Consider the following 26,035-nt stretch of genomic DNA (forward strand, 5'->3'; position numbering starts at 1 on the left):
CTACATATTGCTCTCATGACAGGTCTACTTTAATTGTATGCAGAGGGGAGGGGAGGAGTATACAGACTCCTCCCAGTGTTGGTTTATGAGGGGGACCTACAGGGTATTCTGCCCCGTCCAATCACAATTATCCCTGAGGAGCCCCCACTGTGTGCAGGTACCCCCCAGACATGAGACTGTCCGCCAATCTGGTCCTTTCCTGATAGATCAGATGACAAAGTCATATCTATGAGGGTCTCTATCATGTCTATGGGCCCCTTATTGTATTATAACCCCTCCCCCTCCTGACCTGTACTGGTAAATATCCGGGCTGTGATTGGTGAGGACAATACTGCTGTTATCTCCAATATTGTTCTATGGGTGGGATTTGTAGGAAGATTCTGTACAGAGGCTCCTATTCATTCACAAAACTGAAGCCCAGGAAACACACTTTACTATGCTTCAGTGAATGACCACAGGAGTGATCAGTACCAATCACTCACTGTGTTCATTCAGGAAGGGGCTGGTAAACATGATATGCCAACCCCCCACTCTCCATCCGGAACACCACACTGATCTCCAACCCTAGCAGCAGCCAGTGTGGGGGGCAGGAGGGGAAGTCAGACAGCAGCACTGCACAGAGGGGGGCTGGGGCATCGGTAGGGGGTCCCAGCACAGGAAGGGAGTTTCAGTGATGGGGAAGTATTTGGACATTTTGATCTCCTTGTGGCTCCCCTGCAGCAGCTGAAGCCAGTGGGAGGGGAGAGAAGAAACCAGATGCAGGGGAGCCACAGATGGAACGGTGATGGGAGGAGGGGGGACGGGTGCTGTGGGGGGATCAGTGCAGTAGAGGGAGGATCAGTGCTGTGGGGGGATCCGTGCTGTGGGGGATGGGTGCTGTGGGGGTATAAGTGCTGCAGGGGATGTTAGAGCTGTGGGGAGCCATCTTGGAGGACAGGCAGAGGGGCTGTGGAGTGGAGGGAAGCTCAGCAGACCAGGCACTCATAGCAGAAGGGGGAAGCCATGACAGTATGTTGTAGTCACCTGACCAGCTGGAGGCAGTTCTGTAGGTCAGTACGACATCAGTACATCCATGGCAGGGAAAGGGTTCAAGTGCCACCTAGGGACCATTGTTCAGTAACAACGTTTTTCATCATCTCAATGGCACACCCCATCTTAGGGCTGGACATGTTGGGTATCTATTGACTTGGCACAACCTCATCTTTTATATTTTACAAACAAATTGGTAAAATAATGTATTTGTGTTCTCAAACATTACATTTAGTGTATTTGTACTGATGGAGCGAATATCATGTGACATAAATAATCAGAACTCTCACCATTGTATTCTCCAGGGCCTCTGATGTCACAGAATAGATGTTTGGGGGTTTATCTCATCTTCAGGCCCAAAATCTGCATTTTCCCATGTGTGCAAAATCATGCAGAAACAGCTCTGGCAGTGAGAGGGTTAATGTGGGCTAGATGGGATCCCTCTGCTGGGGTGACATTAGAGCTCCCCCTAGCTGCAGCCTGGTAATAACATAGCTGGGAGGTCTATTCACTGCTACATACTTCCCACCTTTATAGAAACATATTCTGCAGCACAGTGGCTCAGTGGTTAGCACTTCCTCCTAGCAGCTCTAGTCATTGATTTGAATCCCAACCACTTCCCTACCTGTCTGGAGTATGCATGTTCTCCCTGTGCCTGCGTGGGTTTCCTCTGGGTACTCCAGTTTACTCCCACACTCCAAAGATATGCTGGAAGGTAATTGGCTCCTGTCTATATTGGCCCCTAGTATGTGTATGTATGAATGTGAGTTAGGAACTTAGACTGCAGGCTCCTCGGGGGCGGGGACTGATGGGTAATATGTAAATTGATGGCCCTATATAAGTAGCTGTAATCATCTAGGAGTCTGTTCATAAAACAATTGCACAGCAATACACCCGGTGAATGTGCCTGTCATTCCCTCTGTGTGAATGGGATGGGGGGAGTAGAGGGAGTAGGCTCTGTGCTGGGCGGGGTGAATGGTTTCCATGGATATAAAATGGAGAATACCACATTTGGCAATAAGATGGTTCTAATTTCTATGATACTTAGCGCCATCTAAAGGCCAGAAAAGTATGGCATTTATTTATTGACTTTGTAAAATCATCCTTGCCCCTAGGTGGATGCTGCACCCATCCCCCGCCGGGTCCAAGTGTGAGAACTCAGCGATCACGTGATTGCTGACCATGAGTTCTCACAGCCATTCTGATCAGAGAGCGGTGACTGTCAGTCACCTCTCTCTGCCCTGCCCCCACACTCACTGGGCTGTGGAGGGGGAGGGTGCGGCTGGTCCAGACTCTGATGTCGGGATCTTTCCCCAGCCTGGACCGGCTGAGTGATGTCAGCTGACAGCGGGCTTCACCTGAAAACGGGTCACAGTTCAGAATGAACTGCACTCCTCTGATCCACAGGAGAAGTACAGACAAAAGAGCTTTGCCTGAACTTCTCCTTCAAAGAATATGTTCCTCCAACATGTCCTATTCCTGATCTGTGCTGGCTGTCCCATGTCCTGGTATGAAGACGTCTCCTCTTCTCTCTGTATTGCTTCCTTTATGTGAGATCCCTGGTGATCCTGCCAGTCCCTCTGATTTCCTATTAAAACTGACCATACTGGGCATGAGAGCTCAGCATGGTCAGTTCTCTAACTGTGCTGGGAGCTAAGCCTGCTCTCCTCCAATCATCAGACTTGTCCTGACATCCCCCTCCCTGTGCAGCCATTCACTGGGAAGACCAGTGAACTGAAGACAAGTGATCACATGAATAGTAGTAAGCAAGATGTCACTTCCTGATATCATTGCTTACTACTAGTGAAATCTGTGAATGATCACCGAGGTCACATGGTACAGGACTATTCCCAACAGACTTGTACCATGTGACAAGCTGTGACCAATCACAGCACTCACAGTATTTCTCAATGGCTGCAGGAATGCAGCCGGAGAGAAGGAGAAATTATTGCTTTTACAGCCTTTAAGGGTGCAAAAAATCAAAAATGTAAATTTTATTTGGAAAAATTATAATTTTTGGTTAAAAACTAATTTGTTTTTTTTTTTACTAAAAAGATATCTGAATAAATTTTGGCCAAGATTTATGAAGAAAGATTATTTATTTGCAAAATTTTATAAGAAAAACACTTTTTTTCAAAATGTTTGGACATTTTCATTTATATAGCAAAAAGATAAAAATTCCAGTGGTGAATAAATACCATCAAAATAAAGTTTTACCGGTCTCAGAATGCGGGAGTGTGACCTCAGGGTGCGGGAGTGTGACCTCAGGGTGCGGGAGTGTGACCTCAGGGTGCGGGAGTGTGACCTCAGGGTGCTGGAGTGTGACCTCAGGGATTAGTATGGGGGCGTGTCTGACTAAGGAACCCAAGGGCTCTATTTATAGAAAATTCATTAAACCAATGAGACAATCATTCCTCCAGCTGTGACAACATCCCGCCCTATGTTAAGTAACACAGTTTCCTATGATCGCCGGCTCCATCTAGTGGCCACAATGAGGTGATTTTTCTGAAATATCCCCATCAGTAAAACTAGCCCAATATGATATTATGGCCACTAGATGGAGCCAATGATCATAAGAAATAAAATACGGCCAAAACTCCTCCCAGCTGGAGAATGCCGGTCACATCCGTTCAACATTGTTCTCCATAGACCTCCAAGTGTTTGTGAAATCTCCCACCACAAAATGTACTCAGCCAATCACAGGGCAGGACTCCATTTTTATTCTTCTCCTGCCATCAATGGCCAACCCGGTCCCACACTTCATCCATGTCTTTGGGGCCTCTGATCTCCTTATGAACTGTTTCTTCCATGATGAAGATCAGCCATGAGGTATACAGGTGAAACTGGAAAAATGAGAATCTGGTGAAAAGTTCATTTATTTCAGTGCAGCAACCTAAAAGGTGAAACTAATATATGAGACTCATTCCATGCAAAGCAAGATAGTTCAAGCCGTGATTTGTCATCATTGTGATGATTATGGGTTACAGCTCATGAAAACCCCAAATCCACAATCTCAGAAAATGAGAATATTACATGCAATCAATAAAACACGGATTGTACATAGAACAATATCGCACCTCTGAAAAGTAGAAGCTGCATATGTACTCAGTACTTGGTTTGGGCCCCTTTTGCAGCAATTACTGCCTCAATGCGGCGTGGCATGGAAGCTATCAGTCTGTGGCACTGCTGAGGTGTTATGGAAGACCAGGATGCTTCAATAGCGGCCTTCAGCTCTTCTGCATTGTTCGGTCTCATGTCTCTCATCTTTCCCTTGGCAATGCCCCATAGATTCTCTATGGGGTTCAGGTCAGGCGAGTTTGCTGGCCAATCAAGCACAGTAATCCCACGGTCATTGAACCAGGTTTTCGTGCTTTTGGCAGTGTGGGCGGAGCCAAGTCCTGCTGGAAAATGAAGTCAGCATCCCCATAAAGCTTGTCTGCGGAAGGAAGCATGAAGTGCTCCAAAATCTCCTGGTAGACGGCTGCATTGACCCTGGACTTAATGAAGCACAGTGGACCAACACCAGCAGATGACATGGCTCCCCAAATCAACACAGACTATGGAAACTTCCCACTGGACTTCAATCATCTTGCAGTGTGTGCCTCTCCATTCTTCCTCCATACTCGGGGTCCTTGTGCCTCTCCATTCTTCCTCCATACTCTGGGTCCTTGTGCCTCTCCATTCTTCCTCCATACTCGGGGTCCTTGTGCCTCTCCATTCTTCCTCCATACTCGGGGTCCTTGTGCCTCTCCATTCTTCCTCCATACTCGGGGTCCTTGAGCCTCTCCATTCTTCCTCCATACTCGGGGTCCTTGTGCCTCTCCATTCTTCCTCCATACTCGGGGTCCTTGGGCCTCTCCATTTTTCCTCCATACTCGGGGTCCTTGTGCCTCTCCATTCTTTCCCCATACTCGGGGTCCTTGTGCCTCTCCATTCTCCGGGGCCTTGGGCCTCTCCATTCTTCCTCCATACTCGGGGGGCCTTGGGCCTATCCATTCTTCCTCCATACTCGGGGTTCTTGGTTTCCAAATGAGATACAAAAGTTGCTCTCATCAGAAAAGAGGACTTTGGACCACTGAGCAGCAGGCCAGGTCTGCTTTTCTTTAGCCCAGGTAAGACGCTTCTGACGTTGTTTGTTGTTCAGGAGCGGCTTGACAAGAGGAATATGACATTTGAAGCCCATGTCCAGGATCCGTCTGTGTGTGGGGGCTCTTGATGCACTGACTCCAGCCTCAGTCCATTCCTTGTGAAAGTCCCCAACACTTTTGAATGGCCTTTTTCTGACAATCCTCTCCAGGCTGCGGTCATCCCTGCTGCTTGTGCACCTTTTTCTTCCACACTTTTCCCTTCCACATAACTTTCTATTAATGTGCTTTGATACAGCACTTTGGGAACATCCAACTTCTTCTGCAATTCCCTTTTGAGGCTTTCCCTCCTTATGGAGGGTGTCAGTGATGGTGTCAGGTCAGCAGTCTTTCCCATGATTGGAATTCCTACTGAACCAGACTGAGAGACCATTTAAAGGCTCAGGAACCCTTTGCAGGTGTTATGGCTTAATAAGCTGATTAGAGTGGGACACTTTGAGCCGAGATTATTCCACCTTTTCACAATATTCTCATTTTCTGAGATTGTGGATTTGGGGTTTTCATGAGCTGTAAGCCATAATCATCACAATGATGACAAATCACGGCTGGAACTATCTTGCTTTGCGTGTAATGAGTCTATCTCATATATTGGTTTCACCTTTTAAGTTGCTGCACTGAAATAAATGAACGTTTGCACCATATTCTCATTTTTTAAGTTTCACCTGTATATGAAAAACATTTCCCACACTCAGGAGTATGGCTTCTCCCTGTGTGAGATGTCTGATGTTTGGAAAGATCAGATTTCTAAAAAAAAAATTTCCCGCACACAAAAAAAAATACAGCTTCTCCCCCGTGTGAGATCTCTAATGTCTGTAAAGATCAGACTTTTGTGAAAAACATTTCCCGTACACAGGACAGGAATATGGCTTCTCCCGTGTGACATCTCTGATGTGTGTAAAGATTGAACTTCCGTGAAAAACATTTTGCGCAAACAGGACAGGAAAGTAGCTTCTTCTGCATGTGAGATCTCTGATGGTTTTAAAGACTGGACTTTTGTGAAAAAAATTTCCCGCACTCAGGACAGGAAAGTGGCTTCTCACTCGTGTGAGATCTCTGATGAATGGAAAGATTGGTCTTAGCTCAAAAACATTTCCCACACTTAGGACAGGAATATGGCTTCTGCCCGTGTGAGATCTTTGATGTCTGGAAAGATTGTACTTCTGTGAAAAACAATTCCCGCACTCAGGACAAGAATACATCATCTCTTGTGTGAGACTTCTGATGACTGCAAAGATGGGACTTCTGTTTAAAACATTTCCCGCACTCAAAACAGGAATACAGCTTCTCCCCCGTATGAGATCTCTGATGTTTATGAAGACTGGACTTACCTGAAAAACATTTCCCGCACTCAACACAGGAATATGGCTTCTCCCCCGTGTGACATCTCTGATGTGCGTAAAGATTGCACTTCTGTGAAAAACATTTCCCACACTCAGGACAGGAATATGGTTTTTCCCCTGTGTGAGATCTCTGATGTGTATAAAGATGGGACTTCTGTGAAAAACATTTCCCACACTCAGGGCAGGAATATGGCTTCTCCCCCGTGTGAGATCTCTGATGCATATTAAGAGTGGACTTGCCTGAAAAACATTTTCTGCACTCAGAACAGGAATACGGCTTCTCTCCTGTGTGAGATCTCTGATGTTCGGAAAGACTGGGCCTATCTAAAAAAAATTTCCCGCACTCAGGACAGGAATATGGTTTCTCCCCTGTGTGAGATTGCTGATGACTGGAAAGATGGGACTTCTCTGAAAAACATTTCACACACTCAGGACAGGAATGTGGCTTTTCCCCCGTGTGGGTTCTCTGATGTGTGTGAAAATTGGACTTCAATGAAAAACATTTCCCGCACACAGGAGAGGAATTCGGCTTTTCCCCTGTGTGAGATCTCTGATGTGTGTAAAGACTGGACTTCTGTGAAAAACTTTTCCCGCACTCAGGACAGGAATACGGCTTCTCCCCTGTGTGAGATCTTTTATGCACATTAAGATCGTATGTAGAATGGAACCTCTTCTCGCACTCAGTACAGGAGAACCTCTTCCCTGTTGGAAGGGCGGCCCGGTACCGCACAGTCTGAGGTTCCTCAGGATACGAGGAATCCGATGGTCCATCTACACTGGGTGGTGCCAGATGGACATTGGAGGGAGCCGGGTTTTCTCCTGGACTATACTGTGTGATGTCCTCATCTTCTACTTTCCAGTCTGGAGACAAAGTGAGACAATCCTCGGAGGTTTTCCTCATCTCCCGGCCATGGACTAAAATACAAAGAGGATTACTAGACAGGAGCTGATTGGTTCCCCCAAACCAGGACTCCGCCCACATCAGGCAGCTTGGTCTCTGAGGAGCTTACAATTCCACCCTCAAGGGAACTAGGAAATGGCTCCTCTGATCTCCTACCAGGTCATTTCTTTATTCATGGACCTTAGTCAGAGAGTGAGGAAACAACCAGAACTGTCTTTTATAGGAGGGACAGTGATGAGGGGATTATAGGACGAGGGTCCCCACCCCCTCTATCACTCATCGCCATCTTCCCAACACAAGAAGTACTGCACTTCCTTATTTACTCCATGATTTAGTCATGAAGAACAGCGGGGCTGAGCCCCACCAGAGGTCAGAGAGTGAGGATGGGGGGAGAACAACCAAGATGAAGACTGGACTGATCCTGAAGTCTGTGCTCCAATCACATCATCCAATATAAAATGTCCAGCTGGTAGAAAATGGAGGGAACAAAAGAGAATCCATATTATGTGTATATATAGCAGTGGGGGAAAGGGGTAAGCAGAAGTCAGGAGTATGTAATGTACAACAGAGTATATAGTGCAGGGGTCAGGAGTATGGAATGTACAACATAGAGTATATAGTGCAGGGGTCAGGAGTATGTAATGTACAACATAGAGTATATAGTGCAGGGGTCAGGAGTATGTAATGTACAACATAGAGTATATAGTGCAGGGGTCAGGACTCACAGTATTAGTATTCTGTAATCAGTGGAAACTTAAATGTTTACTGTAGAAAACATGTAGAGGTGAGCTGGGATTGAACCATCATGAAACAGGTTAGATTGGAGGTACTAAAATCCTTGGACAGAGGGGTGGCGGTGGACGTGGTATACTCGGACAGAGGGGTGGCGGCGGATGTGGTATACTCGGACAGAGGGGTGGCGGTGGATGTGGTATACTCGGACAGAGCGGTGGCGGTGAACGTGATATACTTGGACAGAGGGGTGGCAGTGGACGTGATATACTTGGACAGAGGGGTGGTGGTGGACGTGGTATACTTGGACAGAGGGGTGGGGGTGGACGTGGTATACTTGGACAGAGGAGTGGCGGTGGACGTGGTATACTTGGACATAGGGGTGGACGTGGTATACTTGGACAGAGGGGTGGCGGTGGACGTGGTATAATTGGACAGAGGGGTGGAGGTGGATGTGGTATACTTGGACAGAGGGGTGGCGGTGGACGTGGTATACTTGGACAAAGGGGTGGCAGTGGACGTGGTATACTTGGACAAAGGGGTGGCAGTGGACGTGGTATACTCGGACAGAGAGGTGGCGGTGGACGTGGTATACTTGGACAAAGGGGTGGCAGTGGACGTGGTATACTCGGACAGAGGGGTGGCGGTGGATGTGGTATATTTGGACAGAGGGATGGCGGTGGACGAGGTATACTAGGACAGAGGGGTGGTGGTGGACGTGGTATATTTGGACAGAGGGGTGGCGGTGGACGTGGTATACTCGGACAGAGGGGTGGCGGTGGATGTGGTGTACTCGGAAAGAGGGATGGAGGTGGACGTGGTATACTTAGACAGAGGGGTAGCGGTGGACGTGGTATACTTGGACAGAGGGGTGGCGGTGGACGTGGTATACTTGGACAGAGGGGTGGCGATGGACGTGGTATACTTGGACAGAGGGGTGGCAGTGGACGTGGTACACTTGGACAGAGGGGTGGCGGTGGACGTGGTATACTTGGACAGAGGTGTGGCGGTGGACGTGGTATACTTGGACAGAGGGGGGGTGGTGGATGTGGCATTTTTGGACAGAGGGGTGGCTGTGGACATGGTATACGTGGACAGTGGGGTGGCAGGGATGTGGTATACCTGGAAAGAGTGGTAGTGGTGGTGGTGGACATGGTATAATTGGATAGAGGGGTGACAGTGGACGTGGAATACTTGGACAGAGGGGTGGCGGTGGACGTGGTATACTTGGACAGAGGGGTGGCGGTGGACGTGGTATACTTGTACAGAGGGGTGGCTGTAGATGTGGTATACTTGGACAGAGGGGTGGCTGTGGAGGAGGTAAACTTGGACAGAGGGGTGGTGATGGACGTGGTATACTTGAACAGAGGGGTGGACATGGTATACTTGGACAGAGGGGTGGCGGTGGACGTGGTATACTTGGACAGAGGGGTATCGGTGGACGTGGTATACTTGGACAGAGGGGTGGCGGTGGACGTGGTATACTTGGACAGAGGGGTGGCAGTGGACGTGGTACACTTGGACAGAGGGGTGGCGGTGGACGTGGTATACTTGGACAGAGGTGTGGCGGTGGACGTGGTATACTTGGACAGAGGTGTGGCGGTGGACGTGGTATACTTGGACAGAGGGGGGGTGGTGGATGTGGCATTTTTGGACAGAGGGGTGGCTGTGGACATGGTATACGTGGACAGTGGGGTGGCAGGGATGTGGTATACCTGGAAAGAGTGGTAGTGGTGGTGGTGGACATGGTATAATTGGACAGAGGGGTGACAGTGGACGTGGAATACTTGGACAGCGGGGTGGCGGTGGACGTGGTATACTTGGACAGAGGGGTGGCGGTGGACGTGGTATACTTGTACAGAGGGGTGGCTGTAGATGTGGTATACTTGGACAGAGGGGTGGTGGTGGACGTGGTATACTTGGACAGAGGGGTGGCTGTGGAGGAGGTAAACTTGGACAGAGGGGTGGTGATGGACGTGGTATACTTGAACAGAGGGGTGGACATGGTATACTTGGACAGAGGGGTGGCGGTGGATGTGGTATACTTGGACAGAGGGGTGGCGGGGTACGTGGTATACTTGGACAGAGGGGTGGCGGTGGACGTGGTACACTTGGACAGAGGGGTGGCGGTGGACGTGGTATACTTGGACAGAGGGGTGGCGGTGGACGTGGTATACTTGGACAGAGGGGTGGTGGTGGACGTTGTATACATGGACAGAGGGGTGGCGGTGGACGTGGTATACTTGGACAGAGGGGTGGCTGTGGACGTGGTATACTTGGACAGAGGGGTGGATGTGGTATACTTGGACAGAGAGGTGGACGTGGTATACTTGGACAGAGAGATGGACGTGGTATACTTGAACAGAGGTGTGGCGGTGGACGTGGTATACTTGGACAGAGGGGTGGCGGTGGATATGGTATACTTGGACAGAGGGGGGGTGGTGGATGTGACATTTTTGGACAGAGGGGTGGCTGTGGATGTGGTATACTTTGACAGAGAGGTGGCGGGGTACGTGGTATACTTGGACAGAGGGGTGGCGGTGGACATGTTATACTTGGACAGAGGGGTGGCGGTGGACGTGGTATACTTGGACAGAGGGGTGGCGGTGGACGTGGTATACTTGGACAGAGAGGTGGCGGGGTACGTGGTATACTTGGACAGAGGGGTGGCAGAGGACATAGTATACTTGGACAGAGAGGTGTCGGGGTACGTGGTATACTTGGACAGAGGGGTGGCGGTGGACATGGTATACTTGGACAGAGGGGCGGCGGTGGACGTGGTATACTTGGACAGAGAGGTGTTGGGGTACGTGGTATACTTGGACAGAGGGGTGGCGGTGGATGTGGTATACTTGGACAGAGGGGTGGCGGTGGACATGGTATACTTGGACAGAGGGGTGGCGGTGGACATGGTATACTTGGACAGAGGGGCGGCGGTGGACGTGGTATACTTGGACAGAGGGGTGGCGGTGGATGTGGTATACTTGGACAGAGGGGTGGTGGTGGACGTGGTATACTTGGACAGAGGGGTGGCGATGGACGTGGTATACTTGGACAGAGGGGTGGCTGTGGACATGGTATACTTGGACAGAGGGGTGGCTGTGGACATGGTATACTTGGACAGAGGGGTGGCGGGGTACGTGGTATACTTGGACAGAGGGGTGGCGGTGGACGTGGTACACTTGGACAGAGGGGTGGCGGTGGACGTGGTATACTTGGACAGAGGGGTGGCGGTGGACGTGGTATACTTGGACAGAGGGGTGGTGGTGGACGTGGTATACTTGGACAGAGGGGTGGCGGTGGACGTGGTATACTTGGACAGAGGGGTGGCGGTGGACGTGGTATACTTGGACAGAGGGGTGGCGGTGGACGTGGTATACTTGGACAGAGGGGTGGTGGTGGACGTGGTATACTTGGACAGAGGGGTGGCGGTGGACGTGGTATACTTGGACACAGTTCCCCACACACGGCTATTGTGTAAGGTAAAGTCTATGGGCTGGAAAAATCTGAATATAAATGTATTGAAAACTGGCTAAAAGATCGTATTCAGAGAGTAGTGGGTAATGATTCATACTCTGAATGGTCTGGGGGTGTCAGTGGGGTACCCCAAGGTTTGTTATTAGTGGGGTACCCCAGGGTTCAGTATTAGTGGGGTACCCCAAGGTTCGTTATTAGTGGGGTACCCCAAGGTTCAGGTTTATTAGTGGTGTACCCCAAGGTTCAGTGTTTTTAGTGGGGTACCCCAGCATTCAGTGTTATTAGTGGTGTACCCCAAGGTTCAGTGTCTTTAGTGGGGTACCCCAAGGGTCAGTGTTATTAGTGGGGTACCCCAGGGTTCAGTGTTATTAGTGGGGTACCCCAAGGGTCAGTGTTATTAATGGGGTACTCCAAGGTTCAGTGTTATTAGTGGTGTACCCCAAGGTTCAGGGTTATTAGTGGGGTACCCCATGGTTCAATGTTATTAGTGGGGTACCCCAATGTTCAGTGTTATTAGTGGGGTACCCCAAGGTTCAGTGTTATTAGTGGGGTACCCCAAGGTTCAATGTTATTAGTGGGGTACCCCAATGTTCAGTGTTATTAGTGAGGTACCCCAAGGTTCAGTGTTATTAGTGGTGTACCCCAAGGCTCAGTGTTATTAGTGGGTTACCCCAGGGTTCAGTGTTATTAGTGGGGTACCCCAAGGTTCAGTGTTATTAGTGGGGTACCCCAGGGTTCAGTGTTATTAGTGGGGTACCCCAGGGTTCAGTGTTATTAGTGGGGTACCCCAGGGTTCAGTGTTATTAGTGGTGTACCCCAAGGCTCAGTGTTATTAGTGGGGTACCCCAGGGTTCAGTGTTATTAGTGGGGTACCCCAAGGTTCAGTGTTATTAGTGGGGTACCCCAAGGTTCAGTGTTAGTGGGGTACCCCAAGGTTCAGTGTTATTAGTGGGGGACCCCAAGGTTCAGTGTTATTAGCGGGGTACCCCAGGGTTCAGTGTTATTAGTGGTGTACCCCAAGGGTCAGTGTTATTAGTGGGGTACCCCAGGGTTCAGTGTTGGGCCCCTTACTTATTAATATATATATAAACAATATGGGGTGTGAGATTATAAATCCCATTCCAGTCTTTGCAGATGACACCAAGCTGTGCCGGGGAATAACGTCCTTACAGGATGTCTCCAACTTACAAGCCGACCTCAATGCTCTGTGTAATTGGGGGACTATGGGGCCAACGAGGGCTAATGGTGATAAATGTAAGGTTCTGCACTTGGGGGGGCTAAGAATATGCATCATACATACTAGGGGGGTACAACTGGGGGGGCAATCGTGGAGAAGGATCTGGGGGGGTCAATGATGGAGAAGGATGTAGGGACAATGGTGGAGAAGGATCTGTGGGGGTCAATGGTGGAGAAGGATCTGGGGACAATGGTGGAGAAGGATCTGGGAGGGTCAATGGTGGAGAACGATCTGGGGACAATGGTGGAGAAGGATCTGTGGGGGTCAATGGTGGAGAAGGATCGGGGGACAATGGTGGAGAAGGATCTGGGAGGGTCAATGGTGGAGAAGGATCTGGGAGGGTCAATGGTGGAGAAGGATCTGGGGGGTAATGGTGGAGAAGGATTTGGGGGGGTCAATGGAGAAGAAGGATCTGGGGGGGTCAATGATGGAGAAGGTTCTAGTAGATCACAAGCTTAATAATGGCAGCAATGCAAAGCTGCGGGTTCTAAAGCGAGCAAAATCCTCTCTTGTACTAGGAGAGGTATAGACTCCAGAGAGAGAGATATCACCCCCCCTCCCCCGGGTACAAATCATTAGTAAGACCTTATCTGGAATATGCAGTTCAGTTTTGGGCTCCAATTCACAAAAAGAACATTGGGGAACTGGAGGAAGTACAGAGAAGGGCAACCAGACTGATACGAGGCATGGAGGAGATCAGCTATGAGGAGAGATTAGAGGAACTGAATGTATTCTCTACTGAGAAGAGGAGATTAAGGGGGGTATGATCTCCATGTATAATACATAAGGGGGGATATGATCTCCATGTATAATACATAAGGGGGGATATGATCTCCATATATAATACATAAGGGGGGATATGATCTCCATGTATAATACATAAGGGGGGATATGATCTCCATGTATAATACATAAGGGGGGATATGATCTCCATGTGTAATACATAAGGGGGGATATGATCTCCATGTATAATACATAAGGGGGATATGATCTCCATGTATAATACATAAGGGGGGATATGATCTCCATGTATAATACATAAGGGGGGGATATGATCTCCATGTATAATACATAAGGGGATATGATCTCCATGTATAATACATAAGGGGGATATGATCTCCATGTATAATACATAAGGGGGATATGATCTCCATGTATAATACATAAGGGGGGGATATGATCTCCATGTATAATACATAAGGGGGGATATGATCTCCATGTATAATACATAGGGGGGATATGATCTCCATGTATAATACATAAGGGGGGATATGATCACCATGTATAATACATAAGGGGGGATATGATCTCCATGTATAATACATAAGGGGGGATATGATCACCGTGTATAATACATAAGGGGGGGATATGATCTCCATGTATAATACATAAGGGGGGATATGATCTCCATGTATAATACATAAGGGGGGATATGATCTCCATGTATAATACATAAGGGGGGGATATGATCTCCATGTATAATACATAAGGGGGGATATGATCTCCATGTATAATACATAAGGGGGGGATATGATCTCCATGTATAATACATAAGGGGGGATGTATAATACATAAGGGGGATATGATCTCCATGTATAATACATAAGGGGGGGATATGATCTCCATGTATAATACATAAGGGGGGATATGATCACCATGTATAATACATAAGGGGGGGATGTGATCTCCATGTATAATACATAAGGGGGATATGATCTCCATGTATAATACATAAGGGGGGGGATATGATCTCCATGTATAATACATAAGGGGGGATATGATCTCCATGTATAATACATAAGGGGGGATATGATCTCCATGTATAATACATAAGGGGGGGATATGATCTCCATGTATAATACATAAGGGGGGATGTATAATACATAAGGGGGATATGATCTCCATGTATAATACATAAGGGGGGATATGATCTCCATGTATAATACATAAGGGGGGATATGATCTCCATGTATAATACATAAGGGGGGATATGATCTCCATGTATAATACATAAGGGGGGATATGATCTCCATGTATAATACATAAGGGGGGATATGATCTCCATGTATAATACATAAGGGGGTGATATGATCTCCATGTATAATACATAAGGGGGGATATGATCTCCATGTATAATACATAAGGGGGATATGATCTCCATGTATAATACATAAGGGGGGATATGATCTCCATGTGTAATACAGAAGGGGGGATATGATCTCCATGTATAATACATAAGGGGGGATATGATCTCCATGTATAATACATAAGGGGGGATATGATCTCCATGTATAATACATAAGGGGGGATATGATCTCCATGTATAATACATAAGGGGGATATGATCTCCATGTATAATACATAAGGGGGGATATGATCTCCATGTGTAATACATAAGGGGGGATATGATCTCCATGTATAATACATAAGGGGGGATATGATCTCCATGTATAATACATAAGGGGGGATATGATCTCCATGTATAATACATAAGGGGGATATGATCTCCATGTATAATACATAAGGAGGGGATATGATCTCCATGTATAACACATAAGGGGGATATGATCTCCATGTATAATACATAAGGGGGGATATGATCTCCATGTATAATACATAAGGGGGATATGATCTCCATGTATAATACATAAGGGGGGATATGATCACCATGTATAATACATAAGGGGGGGATGTGATCTCCATGTATAATACATAAGGGGGATATGATCTCCATGTATAATACATAAGGGGGGAGATATGATCTCCATGTATAATACATAAGGGGGGATATGATCTCCATGTATAATACATAAGGGGGGATATGATCTCCATGTATAATACATAAGGGGGGATATGATCACCATGTATAATACATAAGGGGGGATATGATCTCCATGTATAATACATAAGGGGGATATGATCTCCATGTGTAATACAGAAGGGGGGATATGATCTCCATGTATAATACATAAGGGGGGATATGATCTCCATGTATAATACATAAGGGGGGATATGATCTCCATGTATAATACATAAGGGGGGATATGATCTCCATGTGTAATACATAAGGGGGGATATGATCTCCATGTGTAATACATAAGGGGGATATGATCTCCATGTATAATACATAAGGGGGATATGATCTCCATGTATAATACATAAGGGGGGATATGATCTCCATGTATAATACATAAGGGGGGATATGATCTCCATGTATAATACATAAGGGGGGATATGATCTCCATGTATAATACATAAGGGGGATATGATCTCCATGTATAATACATAAGGGGGATATGATCTCCATGTATAATACATAAGGGGGATATGATCTCCATGTATAATACATAAGGGGGGATATGATCTCCATGTATAATACATAAGGGGGGGATATGATCTCCATGTATAATACATAAGGGGGGGATATGATCTCCATGTATAATACATAAGGGGGGATATGATCTCCATGTATAATACATAAGGGGGGATATGATCTCCATGTATAATACATAAGGGGGGATATGATCTCCATGTATAATACATAAGGGGGGATATGATCTCCATGTATAATACATAAGGGGGGATATGATCTCCATGTATAATACATAAGGAGGGGATATGATCTCCATGTATAACACATAAGGGGGATATGATCTCCATGTATAATACATAAGGGGGGATATGATCACCGTGTATAATACATAAGGGGGATATGATCTCCATGTATAATACATAAGGGGCGATATGATCTCCATGTATAATACATAAGGGGGGGTATGATCTCCATGTATAATACATAAGGGGGATATGATCTCCATGTATAATACATAAGGGGGATATGATCTCCATGTATAATACATAAGGGGGGGATATGATCTCCATGTATAATACATAAGGGGGGATATGATCTCCATGTATAATACATAAGGGGGGGATATGATCTCCATGTATAATACATAAGGGGGGATGTATAATACATAAGGGGGATATGATCTCCATGTATAATACATAAGGGGGGGATATGATCTCCATGTATAATACATAAGGGGGGATATGATCACCATGTATAATACATAAGGGGGGGATGTGATCTCCATGTATAATACATAAGGGGGATATGATCTCCATGTATAATACATAAGGGGGGGGATATGATCTCCATGTATAATACATAAGGGGGGATATGATCTCCATGTATAATACATAAGGGGGGATATGATCTCCATGTATAATACATAAGGGGGGATATGATCTCCATGTATAATACATAAGGGGGGATATGATCTCCATGTATAATACATAAGGGGGGGATATGATCTCCATGTATAATACATAAGGGGGGATGTATAATACATAAGGGGGATATGATCTCCATGTATAATACATAAGGGGGGGATATGATCTCCATGTATAATACATAAGGGGGATATGATCTCCATGTATAATACATAAGGGGGGATATGATCACCATGTATAATACATAAGGGGGGGATGTGATCTCCATGTATAATACATAAGGGGGGATATGATCTCCATGTATAATACATAAGGGGTGATATGATCTCCATGTATAATACATAAGGGGGGATATGATCTCCATGTATAATACATAAGGGGGGATATGATCACCATGTATAATACATAAGGGGGGATATGATCTCCATGTATAATACATAAGGGGTGATATGATCTCCATGTATAATACATAAGGGGGGATATGATCTCCATGTATAATACATAAGGGGGGGATATGATCTCCATGTATAATACATAAGGGGGGATGTATAATACATAAGGGGGATATGATCTCCATGTATAATACATAAGGGGGGGATATGATCTCCATGTATAATACATAAGGGGGGATATGATCTCCATGTATAATACATAAGGGGGATATGATCTCCATGTATAATACATAAGGGGGGATATGATCACCATGTATAATACATAAGGGGGGGATGTGATCTCCATGTATAATACATAAGGGGGATATGATCTCCATGTATAATACATAAGGGGGGGGATATGATCTCCATGTATAATACATAAGGGGGGATATGATCTCCATGTATAATACATAAGGGGGGATATGATCTCCATGTATAATACATAAGGGGGGATATGATCTCCATGTATAATACATAAGGGGGATATGATCTCCATGTAAAATACATAAGGGGGGATATGATCACCATGTATAATACATAAGGGGGATATGATCTCCATGTATAATACATAAGGGGGATATGATCTCCATGTATAATACATAAGGGGGGATATGATCTCCATGTATAATACATAAGGGGGGATATGATCACCATGTATAATACATAAGGGGGGATATGATCTCCATGTATAATACATAAGGGGGATATGATCTCCATGTATAATACATAAGGGGGGATATGATCACCATGTATAATACATAAGGGGGGGATGTGATCTCCATGTATAATACATAAGGGGGATATGATCTCCATGTATAATACATAAGGGGGGGGATATGATCTCCATGTATAATACATAAGGGGGATATGATCTCCATGTATAATACATAAGGGGGGGTATGATCTCCATGTATAATACATAAGGGGGGATATGATCTCCATGTATAATACATAAGGGGGATATGATCTCCATGTAAAATACATAAGGGGGGATATGATCACCATGTATAATACATAAGGGGGATATGATCTCCATGTATAATACATAAGGGGGATATGATCTCCATGTATAATACATAAGGGGGGGATGTGATCTCCATGTATAATACATAAGGGGGATATGATCTCCATGTATAATACATAAGGGGGGATATGATCACCATGTATAATACATAAGGGGGGGATGTGATCTCCATGTATAATACATAAGGGGGATATGATCTCCATGTATAATACATAAGGGGGGGGATATGATCTCCATGTATAATACATAAGGGGGGGATATGATCTCCATGTATAATACATAAGGGGGGATATGATCTCCATGTATAATACATAAGGGGGGATATGATCACCAGGTATAATACATAAGGGGGGATATGATCTCCATGTATAATACATAAGGGGGATATGATCTCCATGTATAATACATAAGGGGGGATATGATCACCATGTATAATACATAAGGGGGGGATGTGATCTCCATGTATAATACATAAGGGGGATATGATCTCCATGTATAATACATAAGGGGGGGGATATGATCTCCATGTATAATACATAAGGGGGATATGATCTCCATGTATAATACATAAGGGGGGGTATGATCTCCATGTATAATACATAAGGGGGGATATGATCTCCATGTATAATACATAAGGGGGGGATTTCTGTAGGAAAGTCCTGGATTCTTTCTTGGATACACAGAATATAACTGGATATAACATTTATAGGGAAAGTTGATCCAGGGAATATCCGATTGCCTCTCGGGGGGGATCAGGAAGGAATTTTTTCCCCTGCAGGATGAGATCGGATCGTGCTTTCTTGGGTTTTTGCTTTCTGGTGGATCAACTGTGGGTGTCGGATTATAACTTTTATTTTTCATGGTACAATTAGATGGACTAACTATGTAACTATGTAGGTCCCACACCGCTGCCTCCCATCTCCTGAGACTGCACTCAGTGACTTGGGTCTGAGACACTACAGACATATCCCTCCACCCGGCACAGGTGACAAATACTGGGAGAATTGCTATGTCACCACCATGAGGAATAAGATCAAAAGCACATGTCCAGGGCACCTAGGTCTAGTAATGTCTATGGTGAAAATGAACATTTTGCTGCCAGCTGAACCCCAGAACCTCCATAAATCCAGTCTAGATACATAAATTGTGTCTGCAGCACAAAGGAAGATTATCCGAGAGAAATCCAGGAATACAGGACGGGGAACACAGCTCAGGAAAGTGACCAGGGGATTACAGGCTGATATCACCCAGTCCCCGCCCTACTCTGGACCAATCAGTGAGCAGTATGGGTGGAGGAATGGATTTAGTGTTCATGACCCACCTGTGCTGATCTCTGTAGGAGTGTCCTCCTCTATAAATGTCCCCGTTATTCCATCCTCCTCCATAGACTGCTGATCATCCCTCACATACGCCTCTTCTTCTTCTGCTTTCACCTCAAATTCTATATCGATTGGATCTCCACTCTAAATCAAGGAAATGAGAGAAAATATCATCTGTAAAATATAAGGTCACATAAAGAACTCCCCAAATTGTCTGTATGAATCCATGTTCTAAATGCTCCATCCCACCAACCTTGTAACAGTGAGGGATGTTGTGATCTTCCTGTGTGGAATCCCGGGAATACAGAGGACGGGGACATCTCTCTGGTGGGTTCCTGGTATTAGGTGGCTCCAGCATATCCTTGTGTCCTTCTGAAAACTCCTCCATCACTCCATACTCCTCATCCTCCTCTTTATACTCTTCTTTAACATCAATATTATCATCCCCGAGGATTCCACTCTGAAAGATATAATAAAACATTCATTGTAACAAACATGCTGTGTATAAATCACAACTACCAATAATTGTCATCATCTACCTGATGATGGTGAGGGATGGTGTGACCTTCCTGTGTGGAATCCCGAGAATACAGAGGACGGGGACATCTCTCTGGTGGGTTCCTGTAGCTGGATGACTCCACCCTGGTGTCCTGGTACAGATCTTTGTGTTTCTTTAGAAGCTCTGACTCCTCCATCCCCCCATCCTCATCCTCCTCCTCTTTTATCTCTTCTTTAACCTCAACTTTAGGATCTCTCAGGTTTCCACTCTGAATATATAATAAAATGACATCAATGGTAACAATGCAGATAATGTACAGATCCTAATGATACTATCAGTGATTGTTCCTCATCTACCTGATGATGGTGAGGGATGGTGTGACCTTCCTGTGTGGAATCCCGGGAATACAGAGGACGGGGACATCTCTCTGGTGGGTTCCCATGACTGGATCCATCTGTAGGAAACACACACACTGACTGAATCCATTGTTTCTATGTGTTTATCAGATGATGGGGGATCTAGGTGGATCCTCCGTACTGCTCTCTCCTTTACAATAAAGTCTCCTCTTACCCGGTGATGTGAGGGGCGGCTGATTGTCCATCATGACGTCCTTGTAGAGATCCTTGTGTCCTTCTAAATACTCCCACTCCTCCATGGAGAAATAGACAGTGACACCCTGACACCTTATAGGAACCTGACACACACAATGATACAGTCACCATCCAGACACATCCCTTGTCTGTTACTGGAGAATGTCCCAGAATTCCCGGCACCGCTCACCTCTCCTGTCAGCAGCTCCATCATCTTCTTGGTGACTTCTAGAATCTTCTCCATGTTGTGTCTCTCAGGGTTTAGGGAGTCACATGGAGGCACTGTGATGGTCATATGATCACCTGACTTCAGAAGAGGAAATCTCTGTATTGAGGAACCAATAGGAATATCATGTTAGAATCCCAGAATCCTCCTCACCTCTCCGGTCAGGTCTGTGTTTTATTAATAGAGATAAGAGTGATGTCATGTGACCTCCCAGAATCCTCCTCACCTCTCTGGTCAGGTCTGTGTTTTATTAATAGAGATAAGAGTGATGTCATGGGACCTCCCAGAATCCTCCTCACCTCTCCGGTCAGCAGGTAGATGATCTCCAGGGTGAGGTTTAGTATCTTCTCAGTCATGTGACTCCGGTCCTCCTCCAGCCTCATTGGTTCCATCATGTGATCTATACAGGTCTCCTTGTAGACGGATAACTTTGGGAAATGAAAGTAAGAATGATTTGGATGGTATTGGTCACACAATAATAGGATGTGGATGTGAGGGGGGAATAGGAGGGTTGATGGACATTGAAGAACTACTCCCCTCATGGGAAGACATTTTGTTTGGACTGTTTAGTGTTTACTACAATTTTGAGGTCCGGGGCCCTTTTCTCTGTTGGGTTTGTTTGGTCTCTGAACTGGTTTTGATGAGTATTAGATCTGCAGACAAGGAATGATAAATCTGATCCTTCCTATGACTAGTTTGCTCTGAGGCAGTGCTGTGAGGTCAATGTCGGCTCATCATGCAGGGATGGTCACTTTACATCACCCGACGCCCGGGACATGTAGTTCTGGGTGCCGGGCAAGTATTGTTTTTAACCTTTATCCCTGCTGAGGGCAAGCCGCAGGGCTCTCCTTTCAGGTGCCAGCCTCTGCCACCCCGTGTGTGTGATTCTCTCCTGTACCTACTATGCTTCCCCGGCTCTGCTTGCCCATCTGTGGGCCCGGGTCAGCGGGTGTCGGAGGGTAGAGGGGACGGAGGAGAGCGGACACGTTCACTCCCTTCTTGTCCTGACCCAGAAGTGACATTATGACAGATTTCCCGACCATCGAGGACGGCAAAGAATGTAATGCGGTGCGATGTGCGCTACATTACATCCAATGGAGTACAGGGGAGACATTGGGGGTCTTTTAGACCCTGGATGTCTCATAAAGAGAACCTGTCATCAAAAGTCATCTCATAGAGGACTTTGTCCCCTTAAGTAAAAATGTTTTTTTTTTCATTGTAAAGAATTAAAGTTACACCCAAGTACATAGCTCCTCCCTTTGAAAAATTTTCAGGCTCCCCTCCCCCACATATATGCACGCCCAAACGTAAGAGCACACGCTGGAGCGCCTACACGTGATAACATTGATTGTGATACACGTTACATATCGCCGGTCACACCAGAATGAGAGGATAATTCTAGGAGCAGACCTCCTCCGTACTCTATACTGATGACCTAGAAGGGGCTATAAATGTGTCCCCTATAGATAATACCGGGGACTAAAGGTTGTCACCATTTCAGCACACACAACTTAAGGTTTGACATGTTGGATATCTATTTACTCGCTGCAACCTCGGCTTTTATATTTTTACACATAAATGGGTCATTTATTGCTTTTTGTGCCCTGAAATTAACTTAAGTATATTTTTTTCTGAAATTTGGCATTTCCTAGACTTTGTGATAATATTTTGTGATATAAAAAATTGGAACTGCCGCTATTTTATTCTCTAAAGTCTCTACTTTCAGAAAATCGATAGTTTGGGGGTTTTGTGTCATCTTTAGGGCTAAAATTATTTTTTAAACGTGCAAGAAATGCAAAAATGGCTCTGGGAGAGAAAAAGATAAAGGATAGGCTGGCCAAGGGGTGGACTGACAATGCATGGGGCCCCTGTGTCCTTGCTCAAACTCAAAAAAACCTATGAAAAAGGTACCAGGGGCATCTCATGGGGCCCCCTACTGACCCCGGGCCCTTGGGCAGTGCTTGAGTTTTAAAATGGTCAGTCCGCCCCTGGGCCAGACACTTCCCTCTTCCTGAGGAGCAGCCAATCGGTTCTCATTACACTGCAAGGTCTCTCCCCTCCCTGCTAGTCCGCAGGTGTTGTGACGGAAACAAGCGGGGGAGGGGAGGAGATAAAGAGCACAATGTTACATATTTAAGTTGCTATAAAGCCCCTTTCATTTTTTAAAGCCCCGGATATTCCTAAAAGAGCCTCAGATTTATATACATTTGTTGTAAATAGGAAATAACATCTTATTACCTCCTCTGCTGCCACTTCCACCAACGTCTCCTCTATACTTTTTCCCGCCTCACCTCTCATCTGGAACTTCCTGTCTCTACCTGACATCACTTCCTGTCTCTACCTGACATCACTTCCTGTCTCTACCTGACATCACTTCCTGTCTGTATTCCATAGAGACTTCCTGTGTGAGTATAGGTGAGATCAGCACCTTGTGGAGTTCAGAGGAACTGCAGCCCCGAGATCCATCCCATAATCCCCCTTCCTGTATAATATGTACCTTACAGCAGTGTTTTTCAACCTTTTTTGTGCAAAGGCACACTTTTTTCATGAAAAAAATCACGAGGCACACCACCATTAGAAAATGTTAAAAAAATTTACCTCTGTGCCTATATTGACTATATATAAAGTAATTCTCTTGAATAGGAATCAAACACAAAGAAATTATTTTATAATTACTTTATTATGAAATAATAAAGTATTTTATAATTGGACCCGGGGGCCGGACCAAGAGTAGATGAATGATGTGTATGTGTCATCCATAGTAAGTATAGTAATATTCCCCCATAGTAAGCATAGTAATTAATCCCCCATATAGTAATTCATCCCCCATAGTAAGCATAGTAATTCATCCCCCATATAGTAACTCATCCCCCATAGTAATTCATCCCCCATATAGTAATTCATCCCCCATATAGTAATTCATCCCCATATAGTAATTCATCCCCCATAGTAATTCATCCCCCATAGTAATTAATCCCCCATATAGTAATTCATCCCCCATAGTAATTCATCCCCCATATAGTAATTCATCCCCCATAGTAATTCATCCCCCATAGTAATTAATCCCCCATATAGTAATTAAGCCCCCATAGTAATTAATCCCCCATATAGTAATTCATCCCCCATAGTAATAAACCCCCATATAGTAATTCATCCCCCATATAGTAATTCATCCCCCATAGTAATTCATCCCCCATATAGTAATTCATCCCCCATAGTAATTCATCCCCCATATAGTAATTCATCCCCCATAGTAATTCATCCCCCATAGTAATTCATCCCCCATATAGTAACTCATCCCCCATAGTAATTCATCCCCCATATAGTAATTCATCCCCCATATAGTAATTCATCCCCCATAGTAATTCATCCCTATATAGTAATTCATCCCCCATATAGTAATTCATCCCCCATAGTAATTAATCCCCCATATAGTAATTCATCCCCCATAGTAATTCATCCCCCATATAGTAATTCATCCCCCATAGTAATTAATCCCCCATATAGTAATTCATCCCCCATATAGTAATTCATCCCCCATATAGTAATTCATCCCCCATAGTAATTAATCCCCCATATAGTAATTCATCCCCCATAGTAATTCACCCCCCATATAGTAATTCACCCCCCATATAGTAATTCACCCCCCATATAGTAATTAATCCCCCATAGTAATTCATCCCCCATAGTAATTCATCCCCCATAGTAATTCATCCCCTATATAGTAATTCATCCCCCATAGTAATTCATCCCCCATATAGTAATTCATCCCCCATAGTAATTCATCCCCCATAGTAATTCATCCCCCATAGTAATTAATCCCCCATATAGTAATTCATCCCCCATAGTAATTAATCCCCCATATAGTAATTCATCCCCCATAGTAATTCACCCCCCATATAGTAATTCATCCCCCATATAGTAATTCATCCCCCATAGTAATTCATCCCCCATAGTAATTCATCCCCCCTATAGTAATTCATCCCCCATAGTAATTCATCCCCCATATAGTAATTCATCCCCCATATAGTAATTCATCCCCCATAGTAATTCACCCCCCATATAGTAATTCATCCCCCATATAGTAATTCATCCCCCATAGTAATTCATCCCCCATATTAATTCATCCCCCATATTAAGTCCCCAAGCCCCCCCTGTGTCAATTCACTTACCTTTGCTCCGCGCGTTCCTCTCGCTGTTCCGGTGTAGCATGAAAATCTGTCTCCTATGAGGATCTGTCCCCCTCGACATATCTGCGCATGTGCCAGTTTCAGGCATTAGCAGCCGATCGGCGATCTCCGGCACATGCGCAGATACGTCGAGGGGGACAGATCATCCTGACAGTATCACGCTCCGCGGGCCGGATTAAAAGGTCCGCCGGGCCGTAGTTTGCCCATTGCTGTTCTAATGATTGGTCTATTTGTGAGCCGAGGCCACATGTTACGGATGAAATTGCAATTTTTCCCACGGCACACCAGACAATATCTCACGGCACACTAGTGTGCCACGGCACAGTGGTTGAAAAACGCTGCCTTACAGGGATACTACGGAAGATGAAACATTACTGAATAAAGGAAGAAGAAATAAATGTAACTCTTATGTAACCAACTGTTCAACAAACATCTCTTATTACATATAGAAAAGTCTTACAAACACAGAACACAAAATACAAATGTATAGCTAATGAGAGCGATCCCGCCAAACCTGATCCTTCTGGGGGGGACAATGCAAAAATATATATCAATCCACTCATAATGACATCATCTTCTGGGAGTGTCTGCACATCCATCCATTTCATACACATTTCATTGTCTCAGCAGATCTCCTGCAGCCTATTAGCGCCCAT

General features: G+C 45.4%; 1 protein-coding gene across 1 annotated transcript in view; it reads right to left on the reverse strand.

Moving 5' to 3' along the window:
* The window catches only part of LOC149441841 (uncharacterized), a 177,901-nt gene extending 157,332 nt beyond the window's left edge, over positions 1 to 20,569 (reverse strand). The window contains exon 1 of the mRNA XM_089656828.1: positions 20,414 to 20,569. Within this exon, the coding sequence (XP_089512954.1) occupies positions 20,414 to 20,569 (156 nt within the window). The remainder of the gene's footprint in view (positions 1 to 20,413) is intronic.
* Between the last annotated feature and the right edge of the window lie 5,466 nt (positions 20,570 to 26,035).

Source organism: Staurois parvus, unplaced genomic scaffold (assembly GCF_062004578.1).
Source record: "Staurois parvus isolate SC_StPar_1 unplaced genomic scaffold, SC_StPar_1.0 ptg000941l, whole genome shotgun sequence".
NCBI lineage: Eukaryota > Metazoa > Chordata > Amphibia > Anura > Ranidae > Staurois > Staurois parvus.